Source organism: Ranitomeya variabilis, chromosome 1 (genome assembly GCF_051348905.1).
Source record: "Ranitomeya variabilis isolate aRanVar5 chromosome 1, aRanVar5.hap1, whole genome shotgun sequence".
Lineage (NCBI taxonomy): Eukaryota > Metazoa > Chordata > Amphibia > Anura > Dendrobatidae > Ranitomeya > Ranitomeya variabilis.
The window spans coordinates 40308360-40331204 of NC_135232.1; the positions used below are offsets into that span (position 1 = coordinate 40308360).

Below are 22845 nucleotides of genomic sequence, written 5' to 3' on the forward strand. Positions count from 1 at the left end.
GCACCTAGCGGGAGGGTCTCGGCTAGGAACAGGTGGGGTTAGCATATTCTGGGGATGACTCCTTCTTCATCGATCTGCCTCCCAGTCACATACAAGGCTGCCCGAGACCATTTCCAAAAATTATTGGAATTTTCTATCATTATAAATTAGTTTTTTTACAGAAATTTACATACAAATATATATCAAATATTGTGACAAATTTAGCTCAGCTACATCTACAGCTTCAGCCCTGCTGTATCTGACAAATACAACTCTGCTACAATTATATAGCTTTCCTATGGTACATACTGTGTCTGCAATTCTACTGCATCCTTCAGCAAACTCAGCTCTGCTGCGTCTGACTTGCCCCAGCTATTGTATATTTCATGATTGACCCTGTTACAAATGATTAATTCTGCATGGCACATCTGACATACACAGCTCTGCTGCATCTGCACCATCCTAACACGTTCCTCCATGCTATATCTAACAAATTCAGCTCTGCTACATTAATATACCAAGTTCTGACCCATCATTACTAGTGTACATTTGACACGACTGTGTTCATATGACAAATTCAGCTCTGCTACACTTGGCACAGGGTTGCTAGAGTACATTTTACACTGACAAACTCAGCTCTGCAGCATATAAATGAGCTAAGCTACCCTTATAGTACATTTGACATTCTTGCTCCATACGACAAATTCAACCCTGCAATATTTTGCACCCAGATGTGGTGATGCGGAGGTGAGCTGTAACATCACCTATTGTGAATGGTGGATCCTGTGTTATCTACTGCATATAGAGGTGTTATCAGTCATTGTACAGGAGGAGGTGAGCTGTGATATCACCTATTGTGATTGGTGGATCCTGTGTTACCTACTGTATATATAGGTTCTATCAGTCACTGTACAGGAGGAGGAGGTGAGCTGTAACATCACCTATTGTGAATGGTGGATCCTGTGTTATCTACTGTATATAGAGGTATTATCAGTCATTGTACAGGAGGAGGAGGTGAGCTGTGACATCACCTATTGTGAATGGTGGATCCTGTTAACTACTGTATATAGAGGTGTTATCAGTCATTGTACAGGAGGGGGAGGTGAGCTGTGACATCACCTATTGTGTATGGTGGATCCTGTGTTATCTACTGTATATAGAGGTGTTATCAGTCATTGTACAGGAGGAGGAGGTGAGCTGTGACATCACCTATTGTGTATGGTGGATCCTGTGTTATCTACTGTATATAGAGGTGTTATCAGTCATTGTACAGGAGGAGGAGGTGAGCTGTGACATCACCTATTGTGTATGGTGGATCCTGTGTTATCTACTGTATATAGAGGTATTATCAGTCATTGTACAGGAGGAGGAGGTGAGCTGTAACATCACCTATTGTGAATGGTGGATCCTGTGTTATCTACTGTATATAGAGGTATTATCAGTCATTGTACAGGAGGAGGTGGTGAGCTGTAACATCACCTATTGTGAATGGTGGATCCTGTGTTATCTACTGCATATAGAGGTGTTATCAGTCATTGTACAGGAGGAGGTGAGCTGTGATATCACCTATTGTGAATGGTGGATCCTGTGTTATCTACTGTATATAGAGGTATTATCAGTCATTGTACAGGAGGAGGAGGTGAGCTGTAACATCACCTATTGTGAATGGTGGATCCTGTGTTATCTACTGTATATAGAGGTATTATCAGTCATTGTACAGGAGGAGGTGGTGAGCTGTAACATCACCTATTGTGAATGGTGGATCCTGTGTTATCTACTGCATATAGAGGTGTTATCAGTCATTGTACAGGAGGAGGTGAGCTGTGATATCACCTATTGTGATTGGTGGATCCTGTGTTACCTACTGTATATATAGGTTCTATCAGTCACTGTACAGGAGGAGGAGGTGAGCTGTAACATCACCTATTGTGAATGGTGGATCCTGTGTTATCTACTGTATATAGAGGTATTATCAGTCATTGTACAGGAGGAGGAGGTGAGCTGTGATATCACCTATTGTGAATGGTGGGTCCTGTGTTATCTACTGTATATAGAGGTATTATCAGTCATTGTACAGGAGGAGGAGGTGAGCTGTGACATCATCTATTGTGAATGGTGGATCCTGTGCTATCTACTGTATATATAAGTGCTATCAGTCACTGTACAGGAGGAGGAGGTGAGCTGTGACATCAACTATTGTGAATGGTGGGTCCTGTGTTATCTACTGTATATAGAGGTATTATCAGTCATTGTACAGGAGGAGGAGGTGAGCTGTGACATCACCTATTGTGAATGGTGGATCCTGTGCTATCTACTGTATATATAAGTGCTATCAGTCACTGTACAGGAGGAGGAGGTGAGCTGTGATATCACCTATTGTGAATGGTGGATCCTGTGTTATCTACTGTATACATAGGTGCTATCAGTCACTGTACAGGAGGAGGAGGTGAGCTGTGACATCAACTATTGTGAATGGTGGATCCTGTGTTTTCTACTGTATATAGAGGTGTTATCAGTCATTGTACAGGAGGAGGAGGAGGTGAGCTGTGACATCACCTATTGTGAATGGTGGATCCTGTGTTATCTACTGTATATAGTGGTGTTATTAGTTATTGTACAGGAGGAGGAGGTGAGCTGTGAATCCTTATTTTATCCATAACAGCATAGTATGTTACTATGAGTAATGTTTAGAACTGTGGTTCCATTTTCTAATAATTGTGCTATATATATATATATATATATATATATATACACTCACTGGCCACTTTATTAGGTACACCTGTCCAACTTCTTGTTAACACTTAATTTCTAATCAGCCAATCACATGGCGGCAACTCAGTGCATTTAGGCATGTAGACATGGTCAAGACAATCTCCTGCAGTTCAAACCGAGCATCAGTATGGGGAAGAAAGGTGATTTGAGTGCCTTTGAACGTGGCATGGTTGTTGGTGCCAGAAGGGCTGGTCTGAGTATTTCAGAAACTGCTGATCTACTGGGATTTTCACGCACAACCATCTCTAGGGTTTACAGAGAATGGTCCGAAAAAGAAAAAAAATCCAGTGAGCGGCAGTTCTGTGGGCGGAAATGCCTTGTTGATGCCAGAGGTCAGAGGAGAATGGGCAGACTGGTTCGAGCTGATAGAAAGGCAACAGTGACTCAAATCGCCACCCGTTACAACCAAGGTAGGCCTAAGAGCATCTCTGAACGCACAGTGCGTCGAACTTTGAGGCAGATGGGCTACAGCAGCAGAAGACCACACCGGGTACCACTCCTTTCAGCTAAGAACAGGAAACTGAGGCTACAATTTGCACAAGCTCATCGAAATTGGACAGTAGAAGATTGGAAAAACGTTGCTTGGTCTGATGAGTCTCGATTTCTGCTGCGACATTCGGATGGTAGGGTCAGAATTTGGCGTAAACAACATGAAAGCATGGATCCATCCTGCCTTGTATGGAGCATCTTTGGGATGTGCAGCCGACAAATCTGCGGCAACTGTGTGATGCCATCATGTCAATATGGACCAAAATCTCTGAGGAATGCTTCCAGCACCTTGTTGAATCTATGCCACGAAGAATTGAGGCAGTTCTGAAGGCAAAAGGGGGTCCAACCCGTTACTAGCATGGTGTACCTAATAAAGTGGCCGGTGAGTGTATATATATATATATATTCAATAGTTGTTGCCTTCTCACCAGGTTGCTTGCCTATTGACCTGTAGCCCATCCCAGCCTGTTAGCTGCATATGAAGCCGTTACATGTCATTGTCATCCTGCCTCTGATGATTAGGAGCCTGCTGAAAACTCTCCCTGATAGGACAGAAAGTATTAGTCTGAAAAAAATTCCAGTGAAAATATTTTATTTTATAATAGAGATCAGGATAAGAAAAAAACATGTACCGTAAACTACATTTAAACAATACATCATGTTCTGATGATGACTTCCCTATAAAGACTAACATGTAGATGAAGCCGCAGGACTGGGGATAGATGAGAGAAGCCGTCTTTTGTCTCACTGTACGGAGCGCTCATCTGTGAGCTATAGCAATATCTGTATGGCCATTTCCCATGGATTGTAAGGAGGCACTTCATCTAAACATGGGAGGAAATTAGCTCCCTCCCGACTATGCCAGGAGAGATATTGGTAAGATAATTGGAAGTTACTTGTAGCACTCTTCATCTGCCGTGGGTAACTGTTACTACATGGGGAGAATATAACTCCGCATCTCGGAATCTGCATCATAGGAGGGTAATAAAGCACTGTAAGTACAACTAACATACAAGGGAGGAGCATGGCGCGGGAAACAGCAAACATGGAGTAGATGAAAGAGGCGGAAAGATGAATAAGGAAGATGTAGAGAGGAATGATATTAAGAAAGAAAGAAAGAGAAAGAAAGATAGGAAGAGAAAGAGAGTAGAGAAAAAGTGAGATAAAGAAAGGAGTGAGGCCGGGATCACACATACACAAGATACAGCTGAGTCTCGCAGGTGAAAACCCATCTCTGGCGCCGGCACTCCAGAGCGGAGCGTGCAGCTCCATGTATTGCTATGCGGCTGCACGCTCTGCTCCGGAGTGCCGGCGCCAGAGATGGGTTTTCACCTGCGAGACTCGGCCGTATCTTGTGTATGTGTGATCCCGGCCTGAAACAAAGAGTGCGAGAAAAAAAAAGAATGAGAGAAAGAAAGAGAGTGAGAGAAAGAAAGAGTGAGATAAAGAAAAAGAAAGAAAGGAAGGGAAAGAAAAGTGAGAGAAAGAAAGAGTGAGAGAAAGAAAGAGTGAGAGAAATAAGAGTAAAAGAAAGTAAGATAAAGAAAAAGAAAGTGAAATAATGAAAAAGAAAGAATGAAAGAAAGGAAGAGAGAGAAAGTGAGAAAGACAGGAAGAAAGAGTGAGAGAAAAAAAGAGTGAAATAAAGTAAGACAAAGAGTGAGAGAAAGAAAGTGAGAGAAAGAAAAAGGAGAAAGGAAGAAAGAGAGTGAAATAAAGAGAAAGAAAGAGAAAAATAAAAAGACAAAATTAATCAGAGGGAGGGATTAAGAAAGACATAAAAGAAAAGAAAAAAGAATGGACGACAGAAAAAGAGAAAAGAAAAGGGAGAGTAAGAAAAAAGGAATAGAGAAAAGAGAAAAAGAAAGAGTGAAAGGAGGTAAGAATTTAAAGAAAATAAGAGTTTTTTTATGTGAAAGTTAGACTAGATTCACACATCCATGTGTTACCAACTGAGAGAACCGGACCGATTCTTTCTCAGTTGTCATCCTGGTTACCTCATTTTTTTTTCTCATCACTTTTTTTTTCTCCATTGAGCAGGCAGACTCTCTAAACTTTTTTTTTCCATTAACTCCTGAAGGGAACTTGTCACCAAGTTTGGCCGATACGAGTTACGGCCACCCCCTTTCAGGGCTTATCTACTGAATTCTATAATGCCGACCTGCAAGAGAAGAAAAATAACTTTTATTATACTCACCTGGGGGCGATCCGGTCTGATGGGTGTCAATCTTCTTGGTCCGGCACCTCCCATCTTTTTATGATCGCCATCCTCCTGCTTGCTTCATGGTTTTCACCATCGGCGCTCCTGCGCAGGCGTACTGATTTGCCCTGTTGCGGGCAGAGCAAATTCCTGCAGTGTGCAGGCGCTGGGCCTCTCTAACCTTTCCTTACGCCTGCGCAGGAGCGCGATGCTGAGCAGACTGTGTGGATGATGCAGGGACGTGTCATCCACATGAAGCAAGCAGGAGGACGGCATCTCAAGAAGATGGGAGGCGCCGGACCAAGAGGAGCGACACCCCTCAGACCGGACCGCCCCGCAGGTGAGTATAGTAAAAGTTATTTTTCTTCACTTGCAGGTCGGATCGGGGGCTTATCTGTAGCACTATAGAATGCTGTAGATCAGCCCTGAAAGGTAATTCGTATCGGCCAAACCTGGTGACAGGTTCCCTTTAAAGGGAACCTGTCACCTGAATTTGGCGGGACCAGTTTTGGGTCATATGGGCGGGGTTTTCGGGTGTTTGATTCACCCTTTCCTTACCCGCTGGCTGCATGCTGGCCGCAATATTGAATTGAAGTTCATTCTCTGTCCTCCGGAGTACACGCCTGTGTAAGGCAAGATTGCCTTGCGCTGGCGTGTACTCCGGAGGACAGAGAATGAACTTCAATTCAATATTGCGGCCAGCATGCAGCCAGCGGGTAAGGAAAGGGTGAATCAAACACTCAAAAACCCCGCCCATATGACCCAAAACTGGTCCCGCCAAATTCAGGTGACAGGTTCCCTTTAACAATGGATCAATTAAAAACGGATGAAACGTGGGTGGAATGGTGAAGTACAGAGTACGGTGTGTGTTCCCTGTTTCACCCCTGTCTCACGGATCCCCATAGACTATAAAGGAGTTGTCTGAAACTAACAGTAAATCTCGTACTAAATGTCCAACTATTTAATTTAATTTAACTTGTCTAATATATTTCAATTATAAATTCCCAACTGTCTCCTCTCTATTGTTCCGTCTGTAAAAAAAAAAAATAATAATAACTTCTGCTGACAATTCATTTGAGTTTCCCATCATCCACTGTGTTTTCTCATGATCGGGGGCTTCTGTCACTCTCACTGCTTCCTTTGCCATCATCAGGGGGGCACTGCAGGCACTTACCATAGCTTCTTTCACCCCCAACCCCTGTGATAATGTCTTGTATCAGGAGATGATGGAGAAGTGACTGCCGTTTCTCTCGCCTCCGCCACACTTCTTCTGTCCCCACTGCCTGCAGCTTCAGTCTACACAGTTTTTGTCCCTCAGCCTCGTTTATCAATCTTAGTTTCGGACAACCCCTTTAAAGACTGAGCCTGATCTACAAAACAGATGAGAATAGGACCTGCTCTGAGTCTCACGGACGGGAGACGCGGACCCATTTTTAAAATTGTTGTATATATGGATTAATAAAACTCCATGGGTCAGTGGCCAAAAGAGTGTTCTTCCGGTCTATGTAGCCCGTGGGCCACATGCGGCCCTTTGGCTGCTCTGGTGTGGTCTGTGGTCCAGAAGAGGTAAAGGGCTGGATACAGTGGGGTCTTGCACCACGCACCCACCATCTGCCCAGTATCTCACTTTCACCAGCATCGGCATCATCGGGATGCAAATACCAGTGAATATAATGATGGAACAGGAAGCCGCAAGCCTCGAGCTTCCTGTTCCAACAGCTAGTCTGTGCATCATTTACACTATACAGAGCCAAGCAGTATATTGGAGGGAATGGGGGGAGGTGAGTAATTTTATTTTTGTTATTGTAATTATCAGTCAGTACTTGTGTAGGGGGCATGTGGGGAGCCATAATACTGTGCAAAGGGCTGTGTGGAAATCGTACATGTGTGGGAGCCAGTGCTGGACTGGCCATCTAGCAATTCTGGCAAATGCAAGAAGGGCCTGTCTGATTGTGGGCTGCCTTGTCTGCTGTGTTGTTAACAGAATCGGTGTTCTCAAGATACCCATACGCCCAGACACCCATTGAGTTTCAGATAGAGAGCGGACATGATGTTGGAGACTGCAGACAGACAGTCACTGGAGTTCTGTAGTACAGCGGGGGTAAGGTCAGGGGATGACGTGTATAGTTGTGTGTCATCAGCATAAAGATGGTGCTGAAAGCCCAATCTGCTGATGGTCTGTCCAATTGGGGCCGAGTAGAGGGATAAGAGAAGGGGCCAAGGACTGAGCCCTGAGGTACCCCGACAGTGAGAGGAAGAGGAGATGAAGTGGAGCCAGAGAACAGAACACTGAAGGAGCGGTCAGAAAGATAGGAAGAGAACCAGGAGAGAGCAGTGTCCTTAATGCCTAGTGACTGGAGCCTAGAGAGTAGGAGAGGGTGGTCAACAGTGTCGAAAGCTGCAGAAAGGTTAAGAAGAATGAGCAGTGAGTGGTCACCATTACATTTTGCTGTCAGAAGGTCATTGGTCACTTTGATGAGTGCAGATTCTGTCGAATGTAGGGGGCGGAAGCCGGACTGTGAAGGGTCTAGGAGGGAATGAGTGGAGAGGTAACGGGTAAGGCGGGAGTAGATCAGGCGCTCCAAGAGTTTAGAGATGAAGGGGAGGCCATTATACTGTGTGAGGGACTGGGGACATGATACAGCGTGAGGGGCTGCGTGGCCATAATACAGTGCGAGGGACTGTGGGGCCATAATACTGTCTGAAGGACTGTGGGGCCATAATACTGTGTGAGGGACTGTGGGAACATAATACTGTGTGAGGGACTGTGGGGACATAATACTGTGTGAGGGACTGTGGGGCCATAATACTGTGTGAGGAGCTGTGGGGCCATAATACTGTGCGAGGGACTGTGGGAACATAATGCTGTGTGAAGGACTGTGGGGCCATAATACTGTGTGAGGGACTGTGGGGCCATAATACTGTGTGAGGAGCTGTGGGGCCATAATGCTGTGTGAGGAGCTGTGGGGCCATAATGCTGTGTGAGGGACTGTGGGGCCATAATACTGTGCGAGGGACTGTGGGAACATAATGCTGTGTGAACGACTTTGGGGCCATAATACTGTGTGAGGAGCTGTGGGGCCATAATACTGTGCGAGGGACTGTGGGAACATAATGCTGTGTGAAGGACTGTGGGGCCATAAAACTGTGTGAGGAGCTGTGGGGCCATAATACTGTGTGAAGAACTGTGTGGCCATAATACTGTGGGCCTATTCAGATAAAAAAAGATGACGATATAAACAAAATGTAAAAAAATAAATTTTATAGGATAAAACAATGCTATAAAAGATAACAAAGACAAAGGGCATGTAAAAACATGATGACGGGAACAATAGTGAGTAGGCATAATATTATATAATATCTAAAAATCAATGATCATGCCAGCGAAAAAAGAATGTTAACACACTGAATGTGACTGCAGACTTGCGCATGCTACGAGGATTCTCCACTGCCGGCGATCATGTGTCCGCTAGTATGTGATTTGCGTACTTCTGGCCACATTCCAACTAGAAGTGTCAATACAATTACATTGAGTGAGGCTGTGTATGTCTAGTCGGTACGTGACCGCTTGTCGGCAAACTGCATAAGTGCAGTCACACGCTTGCCGGCTCTCAGCTCTCCATAAGTGTGGAGTCACATGGAGTAACTGCAGACTTGTATCCTAAAAATTGTCTATTATTCTACAGTTAAAGTTGTACGGTGCGAGGAGTAAACACGGTGATAAGAAGATGGAAGTTCTGCGATATCTCTCTGCGTCCTCCTCCTCCGCCGCTCAGACCTTGACTTACGTTCTCCTCCCTTTTGCTACGATTTCTACGACAAACAAAAATTTATTCTCAGTTAATTAAAAAAAAAAAACAACACTTTCCTGGCTGAATTTCTCTCGCCAGGTGTTCACTCTGTTACAATTAATTGTTTGCGGAACCCATAGAAGAAACTTTGTAACTTTTTCGCTCTGGTCTCGCCGCACCTCCACCTGCCATATTAGCAACAAGCAGATTACACTGTAACACACACTTCAATTAGGCCGCTAATTAATAACGCAGCTTAAGGCAAACATTTGGACACGTAGCGTTATCCTTTTTTTTTTTCTCTCTCTCTTTTTAAATATTTTTTTTATTTTTTTTTGTGTATCACAGATGGGGGATTAGGATAGAACAAGCTTGGCAGCTGGATACGAAACAAATAATCTCAGAAATCAGTGTGATATAAATCCGAACAACAGGAAAAATACTAATTAATCTTTTTTTTTTTTTCATTTATTTCAGATGACTTATACTTCAACCCAGGAATCACCCATACGCTAAATAAAAATAAATTAATTAAAAATAAAAAATATAATATACAATTATCAAAAAAATAATAAAAGATGTAAAAATTAAAAAAGTAATACAAAATGCATTAAAAAAAAATAATAAAAAATTAACAATGCGTTAAAAAAATAATGAAAAATTCATACAAATAAAAAACAATTATAAAACAGGATAAATGAAAAAAGCAATGAAAAATGAATGAACAATACTTTTTTAAATTAAAAATAAAAAACAATTAAAAAACAATATAAGTTATAAAAAAAAATGAAAAATGAGCAATACATTTAACAAAAAATAATTAAAAATTAATAAAAATAAAAAAAAACAATTATACAAAATAATTAAAGTTGTAAAAATAAAAAAGTTATAAAAAATGAACAATACATTTTAAAAAAATATTGCAAATTAATTCAAATAAAAACAATTTTAAAAAAATAATGAAAGTTATAAGAATAAAAAAAATTTAAAAAATGAGCAAGACAATAAAAAAAATCAAAATAAAAAGAGTAATTAAAAAATAGCAATAAAAATGTAAAATCTAAAATAAATGATAAAAAATAATAAAAATGTTATAAAATAAAAAAGTAATTAAAAAATAGCAATAAAAATATTAAATAATTGAAAAAAATTATTAAGTGAAAATATTATACAAAAAAATAATAATAATAACGTAACAAATTAATCAGGGACTGGACACAGTTATTGGACACAGAATTGCCCTGGCACATTTCCCCACATTGTTGCATTGTATTACCCCCCAAAAAAATTGGAAATATTTATCTTAACTGGAATATTTAATATTTAAAGAGGCGGTGCGCTCCCGATCAGGTCACTTGAAGGTACACAGATTGAGATATTTGTAGAATCCTGGTGAATGGGTGGGTCTGACTATTGACGGATTTGTATCCAATCTATCAGACCTGAGAATGTTCTTGTTTGTCTCTTATTTTTGTGATGGGGTGACTTTAACGGAGGATTATAGTAAAGATGGCGATCCTGGGATTTTTTTTTTTTCTGCTTTCCCTTGAAACGAAAGCTAAATGCCAAAATGGAAAATCCTGCAGGATTTCTGATAGCAGTGGGGGAATTGAGAAGCCCACAATTAAGCATATGGGCATTAAGATAATTGTCAGATCTGTTGGCGGACATGATAGAAGACAGATTGGTACGAATCAGTGCGCTCTACTGCAGCACCCAGGGAGACAATTTGACGTTTTACCTGCCTGAGTTACTCTTCCATATTTGTCGCTAAATGTGCAACACCGCAAAGCACCGAGTGTTAAGTGCTGTTTATGGAGCCTGGAACGCACAGCTCGAGAGCTCCCTCTAGTGCCTCTCTCCTGTAACAGCACTAGAATGACTTTCCACATTATCCAGTGTTCTAGAATGTTACAGATTTCATATCAATATATGATAAGTGATCCTAAATCCCTCTAATAAACGTTGCCTTTCAATTCCACACCCTTTTCAATAGCTCTGCTTGCATCTAGTGAAAGAAAACAGTCCCAATAAGCCTTCGCAGCTGATACATTGTTACTATTGTCGCCACAAATTGTTTACATTTTTAATAAATAATTCTATAACTCTTTAACACACCTGGAATTTCAATTCCTCAACATTTGCCAGATCGCCGCTTGCTGCTTTACGAATGAAAACATTCTTACAACAAACCTTCGCAACTGAGGGTTTGTTACAATTGTATCCACAGATTTTCAATGTATCAATTTTCGATAAATAATTCTAAAACTTTCTAATACCATATGCGTTTTTTAATTTCTCACCATTTCCAAGAGCTCGGATTGCTGCTTGTTAAATAAAAAACTACAAATATTGACCATTTCTCACATCTCATGGGTTTGTTACAATACTTTTTGGTTACACTTTTTTTTTTATTTAATTGCCCATTTTCTTTTTTTTTTGTGTGTTTTTTGTTTTGCTTTTTTTTAGCTTTTATTTTATTTTGCAATGCAGGGAAAATGGGTTTAAAAAAAAAAACAACTTTACTGGGAATTGCCACTGTTTTACCTACCTTTTTTGGCTGCAAATTTACTACTACAGGTGAAATATGTTGGCGATGTATTTTCACCTGTAAAAAGCATGTGGCTCGTATAATAAAAACGTGTGCAGTTTTTCGTGTTTTTTTTTTCCCAGATAAAATGTGAAAAAATTGCATATTTGGGGCTCATTTACAAGTCTGATTTTTCCATGTATGAGAAAAACGGGCCCATTATTCTGATCAGACTTTGCAGTGTGATCTGAGTGTCATCTTTTTTTCTCGTACGTGGAGAAATAGAAAAAAAAAACGTTTCTCCACCTTCTACGTTCTGACCGTGAAAAACGGACCCCGAGTGCCGTCCGATATTTTCACGGACCCATTGCCGATTTGGATCCAAAATTAGACATGTCTTGAAATGTTCCTCAGCCCCATAGAATAACATAGGTACAAGTGCCAGCCGTGAAAACCACGAGAAAATCAGACGTGTGAAGCACAATTGGAATGTTGCCATTCACTGACAGCAAGCAGTAATACTGACACCGCTATTCTGAATGATGTGTTGGGCCGGCCTATTAATCCTTGAATTTTTTATTTTTTTTTTCATCAGGTGGGATCTCATCGAGAAGACAGTCTACGAGGGAGTCACTCACTTGTGCCAAATCAGGTGTCGGTGCCGCAGCTACCTGTTCAGTCAGCCACGTCACCAGATTTAAATCCGTCTCAAGATCCATACAGAGGTAAAAAAAAAAAAAAAGATTCTAAATAATGTGCTTTACTGTGATCAGCTGCACCTCCACCGATCAGCTGCACCTCCACCGATCAGCTAATGCAGCCCATCGGATGTGCCACAGCACCATACATCCTGCAGTGGCTGTGAATGGTACTGCAGTCTCTCTCCCTTTCGTTTCTATAGGACAGAGCTTGCAGTACCATTCACGGCCACTACAAGGTGTTTGGAGCTGTGCCTATTCTACAGCACCGTCAATCAGCTGATCAGTTTGGTTTTAAGGATAAATGATCAAAATCACTCAAATCTTCCATGTTATCTAATGATACACTCCTGCATAACCTGTCAGATTTGCCATTCAAAAAACTAGGAAAGTAATCCAGTTTTTGTACTGCTCTCCAAAACGCCTGCACTAAAGTGTTAAGATCAGATTCTAGCTGGATGCTGCCACCACTAGGGGGAGCTTAGTAGCTCACTAAGTATACTAACTGCATAAATGTGTGTGCAGTGTGCTCCAACTAGTGGTGACTACAGGTAAATACACATCTTTATAGCAATCCATCTTGATGCAGAGATCTAAATCCCCTGCCCCTAAAGTTGTATAATGTAATTTGGGTTGCCTGCAGCCACCACTAGATGGAGCTTGTTCATTTACTGCGCACATAAGACCCATTAGAGCTGCATAAATCTATGTGCAGTGAGCTCCCTCTAGTGGCGGCTTGCAAGTATTAATTTTTTCATAATAGACAATTTTGCAGCAGTCTATTTTTCTGTTCCAAATCCCACTGCATTACCTAAATAATAATCTAGCTTCCTATACCAGAATGAGCCGAGAATCACACAGTGGACTGTATATCACACGGGAGATGTATAAATTGGGCTGCAGTGAGCTCCCCCTAGTGGTGGCTTCAGATAAACAGAATTTTACCTTAACAGACATCCTTCTAGCAGTCCATTTTGATACAAAGCTTTACTGTAAATCCTCTTCTCTAAAGTTTTATAATAAAATGTAGCCATTACTAGAAGGAACCTAGTGTATTAGTCAATTTCAAACACAATATTCTGTATACTGTGAGCGCCCTCTAGTGGTAGCTGCAGGTAAACTGAATTCTGTTTTCTGAGCTCAGCTGATCGATGATCAGAGACCACATCAAAGTTGATTGCGCAAGGGAACAAAGAGGCAGTAAAAGCCAAAAGTGCAAAATTTCTAATGAAATTGCAAAAATTATTTCCCAAAAGCATGGATTTAAGTAAAAAAATAAATAAAAATGGTTTCCCTTTTTAGGATGTACTGTGTAATAAGAAAGCACTATGTTTGGACCTTTTAACGTCGGGAAAATAATTGATTCCGTTTATCTGCAGTCCCATGTAAAATACTCCTGGCAGTGTGACTCGATATTGCGTATCGTGACTGTACATGACAAACTGAGCTCTGCCGCGCCTGTGCCTGCTCTGCCGCGCCTGTGCTTGTTCTGCCGCGCCTGTGCCTGTTCTGCCGCGCCTGTGCCTGTTCTGCCCACCATGAATCGTTCCTTTCCTCCCAGGTCTCCCGGCCGCTCTGCAAGGACAGAACTTGTCTCCGGGAAGCTCGGAAATCAAATCAGATGATGAAGGAGATGAAAATCTTCAAGACTCCAAAGGATCCGACGACAAGAAGTTAGATGACGACAAGAAGGATATCAAATCAATTACGAGGTCAAGATCTAGGTAACAGTATATAATAGCGTCGCTTCATTTAATTCCTTCACCGGATTTTGATGAAGTGAACAGAAAAGATTATGGAGAGACCATGTTTTTTTTTGTGTGGGATTTCTTTCCACCCGTGGCGATTTTGCCTGGTGGAAACCTACGGGTCTAGACCGCACGTCTTCATATCGGAAATGTACTGGCAAAGGCGCAGATCGGACACCACCGCCTTCTATCCTAAGGACAGCAGGAGTAAGACGCCGGCTCTGTATCATCTCCGCTAAATAGGTTGTACTCCGATAAGCCGCCACGTTTTCGAGAAAAGCTACCATGAGGGTCAAGTCCAAGAGGTAGGTGATGAAGTATCCCTAAACATCTAGATAATGAAAACTGAGCCCGCTTTGTTGAACAAACCCCCCAAAATGAGCAGGACTGAAAAAACTAAAAGGGCTCAAAAGCCATAAAGAATTTGGCATTAAAATGCTTAAAACTCAAAATGTCATGAAAAATGAGAATGATGAATGGGAGATATAGTTTTTTGGGTTTTTTTCCACTCCCTCCCGACATCTGATATACTATATTACATCCAGGGTCAGATCCTCGTCACTGATGCGGGCTCAGGAGCTGAGCCTGCACTGAGAACGTCTTAAATGTCACTGGCAGTCTCTGAAAATAGCATGTACAGCGCAGGGCCATGACTTTCCAATACATCGGCCCCCCTTATGACGCGATCTCGGCATACCGATGGATTGCTATAACAGCCAGAAATCTGCTGAAAGTGCCCATGTCTGCCATGACGATACTACTGGGAAGGATGGCAAACATAGGAGACCGGGATTTTTACTATGTGCAGCAATACTATAGTGTGGCAGTACAAGTGATCGGGCGATTGAATGTACAGCAATACTATAGTGTGGCAGTACAAGTGATCGGGCGATTGAATGTACAGCAATACTATAGTGTGGCAGTACAAGTGATCGGGCGATTGATTGAAGGTTCAAGTCCTGTAAGGGGACTACAAAATAAAGTAAAAAAAAAAAGGTTTAGAAAGTATTTCTCCCACTAAAATAAAGGAATAATAATAAATAAATAATAACAATATTAGTAATAATAATAATAATAATAATAATAATAATAATAAAAACTAGCCATATATATAATTACTGTATTTACGTACTGTATCTGTAAAAGTCCAATGTATCAAAATAGAAAGTTAATTAGTAAGGGGACTACAAAATAAAGTAAAAAAAAAAAAAGTTTTGGAAAGTATTTCTCCCATTAAAATAAAGGAATAATAATAAATTAATAAATAACAATATTAGTAATAATAATAATAATAATAATAATAATAATAAACTAGCCATATATATAAATATTTACGTATCTGTAAAAGTTCAATGTAATAAAATAGAAAGTTAATTAGTAAGGGGACTACAAAATAAAGTAAAAAAAAAAAGTTTTGGAAAGTATTTCTCCCATTAAAATAAAGGAATAATAATAAATTAATAAATAATATTAGTAAAAATAGTAATAATAACAATAATAAACTAGCCATATATATAACTATTTACATATCTGTAAAAGTCCAATGTATCAAAATAGAAAGTTAATTAGTAAGGGGACTACAAAATAAAATAAAAAAAAAAGTTTTGGAAAGTATTTCTCCCATTAAAATAAAGGAATAATAATAAATTAATAAATAATATTAGTAAAAATAGTAATAATAATAATAATAATAAACTAGCCATATATATAACTATTTACATATCTGTAAAAGTCCAATGTATCAAAATAGAAAGTTAATTAGTAAGGGGACTACAAAATAAAGTAAAAAAAAAAAAAGTTTTGGAAAGTATTTCTCAAATTACAATAAAGAAATAATAATCAATAAATAAATAACAATATTAGTAATAATAATAATAATAATAATAATAATAAAAGTAAACTAGCCATATATAAATATTTACATATCTGTAAAAGTCCAATGTAGCAAAATAGAAAGTTAATTAACCCGACAGGTAAATGTCGTAAAGTGAAAAAAAAAATCGAAATGCCAAAACTGCATTATTTTTGGTCTCAACATTGCAAAATAACCGTAATAAGAAGCGATCAAAACATGTTATCTAACCCAAAATAGTATCAATAAAATCATAAGCCGTCACTCCGCTCCATTGTACGAGAAAAGAAGGCAGTTATGCATCTGAGAACATGGCGACTCAAGCAAAATGTCATTTTTTTTTAGAAGTTCCCTCATTTTTTTTTCCTGCCACTTACATTAAAAAAAGTCGATATTTTGGTACCTGAGGAATCGTGCCACCAGATAGATTTTTTTTCTACTCAAAGGAGCCGTAAAAGCAAAACCAAAGTCAGTTGGTTTTTTTTGCAGAACTTCAACTTGCTTGACATTTTTTCCCCATTTTCCATTGTAGAATGGATGATGTTATTCAAAACTACAATTTGTCCACAGAAAAAAATAAAATAAACAGCCACCACATTTGAAAAATGTTTTGACCTTCGGAAGAAAGGGAGGAAAAAATGAAAATGCAAAAATAGAAAATCACTCGGTCCTGGAGGGGATGAAAAGTAGGGATGAGCGGAGCCGAGGAAGATTCCGTAGCAGAAAAAAACTCTCTTTCTGAGACTTCAGTGAATATTGCAGTGTTACGAACGCTGAACTTTTAAGTTCGGGTTCGCTCATCTCTATTGAAAAGTTGTAAAACTTTTTATTTACGCAAAAACTTTTTATAAACTTTTTGGACGCCCTCGTTGCCTCCGGAAATCATGTGGTTTGGCAGATGTTACATGTGATATAGCGGAGAGTTCAATATCGCTGTGAACTTTTCGAGCCCTTGATGTGCCCCTGATGTTTTTGAACCCCCTCCATCCTATTGCCATCAATAGGAAAAAAAATGAAAGTAAACTTTGACATTTTTGTTCTCTTTTTTTCTTGGCTGCTCTGAACTCTCCACTTGCTGCATCTCGCTGTGTTTTTGAGGATGACCTTAAAGGCGCGGCGCACAGCTCCTTCCTTTCCTCGAACTATGTCAGTCTAGCGACTTCACAGCTAACTTCATTAGCGCCAGTGCTTTGGTGCGGGCACTTGGCACTTTTTCAATCAGTCTATTTTGGCACCGTAACCACTTATGGGACTAGGACGATCCAGTGCACTTTTATCTGAGAGTCAAACCGGCGGCGTGCGGGGCTAGTGAATGTCAGACTTGACCGCCAGCCTCAATGGCAAGTCTCGCCCTCTCCGGGAGGACTCGCAGATGCAGCTTTTTATGCACTATCTGAACATTGCACCTTCAAAGAGTTAAAAATCAGAGTCAGCTCTGCTACATGGCATTAATAGGGAGGGCGAAGGTTTTGGGATCCCACCTCACATGTAAAAGGGCGAATGACACGGAAAGGGGCGAGTGCTGGTGCAGCCCAGGAGCGGGGCGTCCTATGTGGTGAGCTGGGACTTGTGCAGTACATTTTTGCAATGACTGGAATGTGCATTATATATTATTATATATCGAGAATACAATGACCCCCAATGGTCCCTCTCCATAATCAGTGTGCTCAACCTGACTCCTGTTCCTGTTGGTTTTACTGGAGGAAGTTGAAACTAAAGTATTAAAACCCTAAATGTGTGTTAAAATGTCTCTATTCCAGTATCAAGCTGAAATTATCAGCTTCCTTTTAGAATTGTGGGTCCTATGACAACACTTCTTGTACTCTGCCAGATCATGGCACTACTGGGCCTTCTTTCATGAAAGTGTCCATGAGTAGCAACAATGAGCTTTTAGAAGCATGTGGTCCCGAAGTGTTGTCATGGGGACATAAACGTTAAAGCTTTACAACTGGTATTATTCTTGCATATTTATTGCTGTTTTTGATCTGCTTTTTGACTGTTTTTATGACTAATGATGTAAATGGTTTTGAAATTTAGGAAAAGCTTATACTCTGTGTTATACACAGTTCAAGACCTAGGGAGAAAGCACACAACACAAAAACAGTAGACATGATCCATCTGATTCAGCCCCGCAACCCATGCTCCTGTCCGTTCAGGTCCTGCACCTCATTATACTCCCCGTTCAGGTCCTGCACCAAGCTCCTCCCGATTCAGGTTCTGCACCCCATGCTCCTTTCCATTCAGGTCCTGCACCCCATGCTCCTCCCCATGCAAGTCATGCACCCCATGCTCCTGCCCGTTCTGACCTTGCACCTCATTTTCTTCCCCACTCAGGACCTGCACTCTATGCTCCTCCCAATTTGGGTCCTGCACCCCATGCTCCTCTCCATTCAGATCCTGCACCCCATGCTCTTCTCCATTCAGGTCCTGCATCCCATGCTCCTCCCCATTCAGGTCCTGCACCCCATGCTTCTCACCATTTATGCCCCTGCACCACATGCTTCTGAACATTCAGGTCATGCACCCCATGTTCCTTTGTGTTCAGGTCCTGCACCTCATGCTTCTCATCATTCAGGCCCTGCACTCCATGCTCCTCCCCATTTAGGTCCAGCACACCATGCTTTTCATCATTCAGAACCCTGCACTAAATGCTTCTCACCATTCAGGTCCTGCACCCAATGCTCCATCACATTCATGCCATGTGCCAATTGTTCCTCCCCATAGAGGCTCTGCACCTCATACTCCTCCCCATTTAGATCCTGCACCCCATTCAGGTCCTGCAACCCATTCAGATCTTGCACCCCATGCTCCTCTGTGTTCAAGCCCTGTACTCCATGTTCTTATCCATTCAGGTCCTGCACCCCATGCTTCTCCCTGTTCATATCATGCACCCCATGCCCCTCCCCATTCAGGTTCTGCACTCTAAACTCCTCCCCAATCAGGACCTGCACTCTATGCTCCTCTCCATTCAGGCCTTGCACCCCATGCTTCTCAATATTCATGTCCTGCACTCCATGCTCCTCCCTGTTCAGCTCTTGCTCCCCATGCTCCTCTCACTTAAGATCTGGCACCCCAGCTTCCTTCCCATTTAGGCCATGCACCCAGTGCTGTGTCCCATATGAGGCTTGCACTAATTACAACCCAATTTATCAGTTTTTTATTGACTGTTCTGTTAATATTACATTTTTAAACACAATTTTTTATCCCAAGAATTAATTAACTTATTAATTAATAAGTAATTCTTATTCCAATAACTAAAGGGCTGCACCCTACTTAAAATGTCCCACTTCACAGCACCATTTCTGACCTGGCGCTTTGCTTGCACCACCACAAATCTACAATTTAGGTGACTGTGTTGGATCCTCCTCAAATATAATAACTGCGTGTACCAATAAGGCTGCCGTCACACTGTCAGTATTTGGTCAGTATTTTACATCAGTATTTGTAAGCCAAAACCAGGAGTGGAACAAGTAGAGGAAAAGTATAATAGAAACATATGCAACACTTCTGGCTTTATCAACCACTCCTGGTTTTGGCTTACAAATACTGATGTAAAATACTGACCAAATACTGAGCGTGTGACGGCAGCACAGTAATGACCCCTTGTTTTCTGATGCATTTTACATTAAATGTAGTCATTTCTTATGAACTGATGCATGAGCAACTTATAAAAAAACGTTTTTATTTGTTTTATTATGCTGCTATACTATGCTTTATGCTTTTATGTTTAAATGTTATGCATTATACTTTTTATTGCTCTATTCTAAGTTTTATGCTTTTATGTTTCTCTTCTATTCTTTTATTTTTCTTTACTCTGCTTTATGCTTTTATGTTTCTATATTATTCTTTTATTCATCTATACACGACTTTATTCTTCTTAGGTTGCTTTGCTGTATTTTTATGTTTGTATACTCGACTTTTTACTTTTTATGTTGCTTCACTATACTATTATGTCTCTACGCTACGCTTTATGCTTTTTATGCCAATACGCTATGCCTTTAATTTGCATAGAGTGTTTATTCAAAACTTCTCTATTATTTCTCAGCAATAACGACGATGAGGATCTGACACCTGAACAGAAAGCAGAGAGGGAAAAAGAAAGAAGGATGGCAAATAACGCTCGTGAGCGCCTCCGAGTGCGTGACATCAATGAGGCCTTCAAGGAGCTGGGACGAATGGTTCAACTTCACCTTAAGAGCGACAAACCACAGACCAAGCTTCTTATATTACATCAAGCTGTAGCCGTGATTCTTAGCTTAGAGCAACAAGTCCGAGGTACGTCTTGGAAGGGAGACTAACGTGTTTATCATTAGGCTAAATTTTTAATTTTTATCCAAAATTTTTTCGGAAGTTTAAGATAATACAATTGAATTTTTGGAAATTGGTCCAAAATTCCATGTTAATTAATTTCATACCAGCTTTATGGTGGTCAGTGGTCACAGCTTTGTAGAGCTCCAAATCCACTTTATAGACACCACCAGGGGGAGCTCAGGAGTTTAAATAAAATTGTCCCCTTTGGTGGACAGCAATATTCAAACAGGGGTCAGCATACATCCTTTATCCTGAAAAGTGAAGTGGAAGGATCTGAACTTATCAAACTGTATGAATGCCATTACTACCAACGATATCCCTTTAATCAAACGTTTTTGCATATATGCATCAGCTTGACTTTTCTGTTTTGTTTTTGATATGAGGTGTTTTTTGGCGTCCCTTCAACTTAAGTTTTTAAACATTTTTTGCAGAAAGAAACTTAAATCCTAAAGCAGCATGTCTAAAGAGAAGGGAAGAAGAGAAAGTCTCCTCGGACCCTTCACCTTTGTCTCTTTCAGGACCCCACGGTGGAATGGGGGATGCATCAAATCATTTGGGGCAGATGTAAAAAAGGCAAGTTTTCAAAAACATTATTTAAAGAGGACCTGTCAACAGGACAAATACGTCCAGATTTTCCTCTTATTTTATTCCCTCTGCTCCCTTGAGTATTATTTTTTTTCCTTTTCTTAAAATCTGGCATACAGTTCCAGAGATATGGACCTTTTAATTTGTCACTAAATGTTACAGTCTATACCTAGTGGGCGTGGCTCACAGGGTAATAATCCAGAGGAGCCTAACTACACGCCCCCGAGGATCCTGTGTCCTACTCCCTCCTTGTAAAGACTATAAAAATTAGCACTTAATTAAAAGACCAAATCCCTGGAACAATATGTCAGATTTATACAGGGGAGAAAATGAAATATTTATGGGGATAAGTGGGAATAAAATAAAAGAAAAAATGGGTCACTTTTATCCTGGTGTCAGGTTCTCTGTTGCCAAGAGTAATACTTCACCACAACATTTGCGTTATTCAGTCTCTCACCTTTGGTCAACAAGAAGGTTTGGGGGCAAAATAAGTATCCTCTTCCTTGTGGCAATAGTTTATTCTCAAGAAGGACATATTGTACAGGAGAACAGATCACCAAAATGCTCTGTAGGGGACCTACTACAGCCTTACGCTGTGTAACTTTGGAAAGCGGTGCATAGGGTGGTACAAGAACAGCGTGTCGTGCTAAAAATGGAAAAGGCCTTTAAGAGGTGTGGCTTCTATAATGGAGGTGTGGTCACAGGAGCAAGGAAAACAAAGGAAAAAAAATACAATAAAATGTAGTCACAGACAGTGTGAACTGCAGTAGGGACCAGGTCAGGAACCCTAAAAAATAGATGACTTGACTGCTGTGCAAAATGTCACTTTATGCCTGCATATGAAATCTGTTTGAGATGCATAAAGGTCCTAAATGCTTATATTGATATATATTATAAACATATATGTCACCTGTGTCTCGCCCTATTAAAAGTATATATTTTTTTACATTTTCTCCATTGTGGTGCCATTTGTTCCTATAGATATGAAAATAAGGTATAATATGTATATTTAGAATAAAACATACAGAACAAGTCAAATGTTTTTCCTTGTTCTTATTGGAATGTGCACATTATAGATTCAGACTGAAGACAGCAAAACGAAAAGACACATATGAAAAGTTAACAAATTAACTTAAATTCTTCAAAGTCCCCCCAGCCCCTTTAACTCTGATGTCAGATTTACACCATCTTGGCATTCTATGAAGCAGCTTCATCAAGTTGTCACATGGAATGGCTTCCAACAGTCTTGAAGCAGTTTCAACGGGTGCTGAACACTTGGTGGCTCCTGTGCCATCACTCTGTGTCCACCTCATTAAAAACAATCTAACTTTTGCTGACGTTGGGTGATTGTCGAGGTCATGATATCTGACACAGCCTCAGTCCCTCTCCTTCTTGGTCTTTTTTTTTAAATCATGAACCTGCTGTTTTGGTGCCTTGTTCTTCCTGAACTTGTTGGTCGCATATCTGTTACATAACCTGTAGGTGCATTTTGGGTCATTGAGTCACACAAATGATGGTCCCACTAAGTGAAAACCAGATGGGATTGTGGTTGTTGCAGACCGCTATGGTAGCCGTGATGGGTAAGAGTGCCCTGAATTGGAATAAATCACCAATTGTGTCACCAGAAAAGCCACCACCACACCTCCCCATCCATGCCACACGGTAGGCACCACACATGTAGAAACCATCTGCTCACCTTTTCTGTATCTCACAAAGAAATAGCAGTTGATACCAAAAATCACTAATTTTGACTCATCAGTCATCAGACCACAGTACAGATTTCCACTGATCTAATATCAAGTCCTTGTGTTGTTGGCTCAAACAATCCTTTTATTCTTATCTGCGGTCTTTAGTTGTGGCTTCTTTGCAGTAGTTCGACCATGAAGGCCT

At 40.5% G+C, this 22845-nt stretch overlaps 1 protein-coding gene across 10 annotated transcripts in view; it reads left to right on the forward strand.

Moving 5' to 3' along the window:
- TCF4 (transcription factor 4) overlaps nt 1–22845 on the forward strand; it is a 523378-nt gene that overhangs the window by 491514 nt on the left and 9019 nt on the right. For 7 of the 10 annotated variants that reach the window (XM_077282414.1, XM_077282432.1, XM_077282397.1 and 4 more), the window contains 4 exons: nt 12357–12486; nt 14021–14171; nt 20105–20334; nt 20802–20943. In XM_077282414.1, the coding sequence (XP_077138529.1) occupies nt 12357–12486; nt 14021–14171; nt 20105–20334; nt 20802–20938 (648 nt within the window). In that variant the 3' untranslated portion in view covers nt 20939–20943. Of the gene's footprint in view, nt 1–12356; nt 12487–14020; nt 14184–20104; nt 20335–20801; nt 20944–22845 lie in introns of all 10 variants that reach the window. The other 3 variants (XM_077282423.1, XM_077282387.1, XM_077282459.1) reach the window with 1 other exon arrangement.